The 5,607-nt window shown below is 28.4% G+C and overlaps 2 protein-coding genes across 2 annotated transcripts; one reads left to right on the top strand and one right to left on the bottom strand.

Moving 5' to 3' along the window:
* The first annotated feature begins 7 nt into the window (after nucleotides 1-7).
* On the top strand, nucleotides 8-1,260 carry LOC119689389. Its single transcript, XM_038104213.1, has 4 exons — nucleotides 8-95; nucleotides 189-303; nucleotides 365-851; nucleotides 923-1,260. The coding sequence occupies exons 1-4, from the start codon at nucleotides 49-51 to the stop codon at nucleotides 1,093-1,095; spliced, it is 822 nt and encodes a 273-aa protein (XP_037960141.1). The 5' UTR covers nucleotides 8-48; the 3' UTR covers nucleotides 1,096-1,260.
* A 2,708-nt stretch (nucleotides 1,261-3,968) lies between these two features.
* On the bottom strand, nucleotides 3,969-4,746 carry LOC119661869. The gene is made up of 3 exons (XM_038071374.1): nucleotides 4,554-4,746; nucleotides 4,361-4,495; nucleotides 3,969-4,256 (listed from the first exon to the last, which is right to left on the bottom strand). The coding sequence occupies exons 1-3, from the start codon at nucleotides 4,681-4,683 to the stop codon at nucleotides 4,051-4,053; spliced, it is 471 nt and encodes a 156-aa protein (XP_037927302.1). The 5' UTR covers nucleotides 4,684-4,746; the 3' UTR covers nucleotides 3,969-4,050.
* Between the last annotated feature and the right edge of the window lie 861 nt (nucleotides 4,747-5,607).

The following is a 5,607-nucleotide window of genomic DNA, read 5'->3' on the forward strand; positions in this document are numbered from 1 at the left end:
AATTCTAATTCAAGTAATACCTCGCAAATTGACCACATTCAAAAAACAATGAAAGAACAGTATGTGAACTTAGAAATTGTGACTGATGGCATGTTGTAAGTATGACCTAAATAGCAGTATATAACCCTTCCTTCTAGTGTATTTCGAAATATCACACATATTTTAAATTAATTTTACTCTTATTTTAGCCCTATACACCAAGCAGTTTGCAATAACGACGAATTTTTACTAAAGCAGCACATTTTCCTTTGGACTAAGTTCAAGCAAGTCGATTTGAATTCGTTGTACACAGATGAAGACGAGGTAAATAACCACGTTGTATGATTATTCTTGATATGCTTCTATAATAATTCATTTCATTCAGGATTTACTGCAGTTGGCGATAATCCATAATAGCTTTCCTGAAATTGTGCAAATCCTTTTAGACAATAACTTGGATGTGCAAGATTTGAGGGATAATTCTAATACAGTTATACATTTAGCAATTATAAACCAAATAAACATACAATCTTTTATATTACTTATGGAAAAGATTGATTTGCAGCTTTTAAGTAAATTAAACGACGACGGTCTCTCACCGTTGCATCTTTCACTTAGGTCAAACCAATTTTCATATGCTGAAGTAATGCTTAACACAGTCGATAAACGTCTTATGGGTTGCGTTAAGTACTGTAGAATTAGCGATTCTAAAGAAGTGGATCCGATTGATTACTATATCAGTATGTGTGAGCAAATTGATGAAAAATACATTCAAGAAAGCTTGAAACATTCAGCAAAAACTAAATTGCTAAATGTTAGAGAAATGATGACTGGTAATACTGCATTATTTCATGCTGTCGGAAAAAATACAGGTATGAGTAATGTTTTTTTTTTTTGTTTTTTTAAATGTTGTAATTAAACATATTCTTATTTTCATTTACAGAGAATTTCATATATTTTCTGTTAGCTCATGGTTCTAACCCTAGCGTGCAAAATTACAGTGGACAAGATCCCAGATCATTTTTGGGAGATCACGGAAAACTTTTAAGTATAAGTTTAAAGGTGGACCGTACAATGGAGAAATTATCAAAAGTAATAAGAAAATACGACAAATAAAACTATTCCTTCAAATATGCTATTAAATGTAAACAAAATAGTTCAATATGGCTTGACAATTTTGAGATATTAGTTTGCGGAGCAACCTTTTAGTACCTGTTTTTATAACAAACAAAATCTGTTATTAAATCTCCATTAATTCCGATGACATAATTTAACGCCGAATTCGCAGAAAAAACAAAGTTTTTTTATTATTAATTTATCTAAAACAGCTCGACTTAGTTCTTATTATTATGACAACTCATTTTCGCCATTTTTCTGAATAATTTATTTTTACTATGTGGACATGCAAATAAAATGATTTAATTTAAAACAATAACAATTAAAGTAATAATATTTAATGTTTCTATATTACATAACACATATGTTTAAGTTCAATACTAAGACAACTATTATTTAACATATATTTTTAAGTTTAAAGTTAAGAATATTATTATTTAACACATATATATATATCTTTAAGATGAAATATTTTAACGGAACTGTTCGCGGTTACGGACTGACAGCTTTGGACTAACCCTCTTCAAGTAGTTGGGTTTAGGTATCTGGACCCGGGTTGCAATCCCACACATCCTTTATCCCCCACTCCTTCCGTTTTCTCCGCACCATTACCACAACATTACTCATCCACATCCCAACCCATGTATTTTGTAACCCCTACATGTTATCTGCTCGGTGGGTAACGGACTGACGGGGACTGTTGTTATTATTTAAATGCTAATATGATATATAAATATAATATAATCAAAGCTTTTGTTCTAGAGGAATGAATCTTTAATCTTTTAAAGCGTCTTTATCTTGGTGTCAATGCACTGGTGACGTGATTTTATGCCAACAGTGTTTAAACAATCCCAAATTAAAGATTTTTGAATATAACTGGACACATCAGTCCAGCAAGGTTGTAAAGTAAAAGTCAAGCAAATCACGTGTGTGTGTTTGCGAAATAAAGTAAGGGCTACATGTCTTTGAAATAAAAATAAATTTTTTAATAGATGAAATATCAAAATGAAAATACACATAAAAAATACTTGCCTAATCTAATAACAACAATATTAACAATAACAGCTATGACATTGAATCAAGTGTTACCTATAGACTTAACGGAAAATGATCTAAAATGATGATTAGAAGAACCGTAAGAAAGAACTGTCGCTTTAAACTAAAAATTTAAAATATATAAAAATATGTGAACTAAAAACTAAACTTATTTTCATTTATCTAATAGAAAAACCTAAAAGATATATAAGAGGTATAATTTAACTTTGGTAAACGAAGTTAATGTTTATTTTGATAAGTTTACAATGGAGTACATAGAGTATCAAGGAAGTTGTTACTTGATATAATACCAGATGTTAATCTAGACCGCAATCATATATGTACACTGTTGCAATGACATGTCGTATTGCGATTTACTTGCAGAGGGCATTGAAGACATAATTCGCCAGAAACTATTTATTTACGGAAGTTGTTGGAAAAGAATTTAAAGAATTGTGTGAATTTAAATATGTCAATAGTCCAATTAGAGTAGCACATTCTTCTAGTTCTATGCTTATTACTCCGAGTATTACGTTTTCGTTTAGGTGGCAAACTACCCGTATTAAAAGTATCACATAAAAATTAAGACATTATATTAAAAAAAAATATTTAAAATTAGAATAATATAATTCTTGATGAAGTCAATAGAACAGCTTTTTCATACGCACACATAGCAAACTTAAAGCGAAATCGATGTAGCCTTCAACAATGTGTGAAACTGCCGATATCAAATTTACTAAATGTTAAATTAACTGAATGTCCAAATTATTAAATGCTTAAATTACAAAATGTCCAAATTATTGAATGCTCAGTTTACTGAATGTCCAATTTACAGAATGTCCAAATTATTGAATGTTCAAATTACAGAATGTCCAAATTGCTTGATGTTCAATTTACTGAATGTCCAAATTATTGAATGCTCAATTTACTGAATGTCCAAATTATTGAATGCTCAATTTACTGAATGTCCAAATTATTGAATGTTCAAATTACAGAATGGCCAAATTGCTTAATGTTCAATTTACTGAATATCCAAATTATTAAATGCTCAAATTTACTGAATGTCCAGTTCACCAAATGTACAATTCACTAAAAGTCTAATTTAATGAAAGTCCAATTTACAAAAAGTCTAATTAACCGAAAGTTAAATGGTTAATCGTCCAATATAAGAAATATCCAACTTAAGAAATGGCAAAGTAAACGAATATAAGAAAGAATTTATTGTTAACAAAAAACACTTAAATTATTCCTCTGCTATACTCTGAAAAACATGACACATACATAAAACATATATCGACAGATATCAATAAAATCAATTCCATCATTATAAAGCCTATTTCTTGATCAATACGATGAGATGGTACAACTTTGCGTCTAAGCAAATTACAAATTACAAATCATAGCACTATTAGGGTTTCAACAACTCTAATCCCAGTCCCGGAGCCACTCATCGAGTTCGAAGATCAAAATGCCGTTTAACATTCTTAAAGGCAACAACCCTACAGGTTACAACAACATAGCATTATTAGAATAAATAATATCATATGTTTAAAATTAATATTATTATACACAAATTTATTATTTTGTATATAATATTTTTGACATTATGAATAATAAAGTACCAAACAACATAAATTATAAAATAAATTAAATTTGCTTAATTTGCAAATTTGTGTAAAACGAAAGCAATAAAAATGTATGTCGCTTTATATTGCCTATAAATCCAAATTCATTGTTTTATAATTTTATTAACACACAGTCTTTAAATAATATTAAAAAACAAATAACACAAGGAATACATATATATTAACATAATAACTATATTATACACATAATAACTATATTATGTATTTTATAATTATAAAAATACTATAAAATGCTCTAATAACAAACATTGATGGAAAACACATTTAACAAAATTTACATGCGTCCCCACTCTTCGTTACTCAATTCTTTACATAATATATTAAAATTAATTGCCTTCAAAGACGGAGGCAGGTTCTTTGATAACTTAGCTTTTCTGTGATTGCCGGTGGCAGTAACATTCCAAGGTAATATATTTCTCCAATTATGTGATGCTATACTTTTTGCGTGCTTTAAGTTATTCTTTTTTTGCAAAGTGTTAACTAAAATGGAAAATTTCACATAATTAAAATAAAAATATTTTTTTTTCAATAATAGAATTTAATAAGAATATGTTAAAAAATGTTTATATGTAAAGAATATTTACCAATTTTTTGTAACTTTTGTTTATCTGCTGTACTAAAATGAGAGTGTTGACAATATAAACCAAATCTACAGATGTTCCTTTGAAAATGAATACATGGACTTTTTGCGTTTTCTTCCATCAATACAACGTATGGATCTAAAAATAAAAAAAATAAATCATTCAATATATCCAACACATAAATATTGTAATGTACCTTCGAATTGTCGCATATAGGTATACTTTGCTATGGAATGTGATAATCCTGATTCATGTCTCTTTCGTACACTTAAATTATTTTTTAAATAGCAGCAACAATAGTCACAATAATAACTCCTGCCACCCATTGCAACAGAAGCCGCCAATACAAAATCCTAGGAAAATATAATTTACCACAGCAAATTCATTAATAATCGACAGTTAATGAACACAGAGTTGTATTTAATATTTAAAATATTTTTAATTATTTAAGCCATGTGCGAGTTCGAGTAAATTGAAGTAAAGTAAAATGAAATTTCCTAGGAATTTTTTGTACTGTACTTATGTAAATATTTATAAATTTATTTATTGCATTTATTTATAATTTTTGGTTAAAAGTTTTAAAATTTATTTATTTATTAAACATCTTATAAAATTTTCACAATGATAACATCTAATTTACTTAATTTTTATCTAATTTACCCTACTCTAAATTCTGGTATATACCAACAGTCACTGCCATACCGACATAATTTTTTATTTCCCTCAATAAATAAATTAAGTATTTTATTTATATCTATTATTTGTTATTGTAGCTACACCCATCACTTTAAAGCAAGTTATATTTTCTTGAAATCAATGGTATCTAATGTCTGTAGATTATTCTTTTTGCTTATTAAAAAATGAAATAAATTATTTATTTTGAAATTTTGATCAGGAATATAATAAGTTAGTACCAAATTCACTTCATTCAGTCAAGCCTTGAAAATAGTTTAAAATCAATTTTAGTATTATGGACGTGTGCGAGTTAGGCTAAGTTGATGCTAAACCAAATGGGAAATTTTTTGGGATTTTTTGCACTGCACACATTTAGCCATTTATAACACGTACCGACACATCACATCGTGTGCGAGTTAGGCTAAGTTGCGTTCTAAATGAGGGAAATTCTAAGTTGTGCCGATAATGTAGTGATGTGTCGATACGTGTTGATAAATGGCTAAATGTGTGCAGTGCAAAAAATCCCAAAAAAACTCCCATTTGGTTTAGCATCAACTTAGCCTAACTCGCACACG

Source organism: Teleopsis dalmanni, chromosome X, assembly GCF_002237135.1.
Source record: "Teleopsis dalmanni isolate 2A chromosome X, ASM223713v2, whole genome shotgun sequence".
NCBI lineage: Eukaryota > Metazoa > Arthropoda > Insecta > Diptera > Diopsidae > Teleopsis > Teleopsis dalmanni.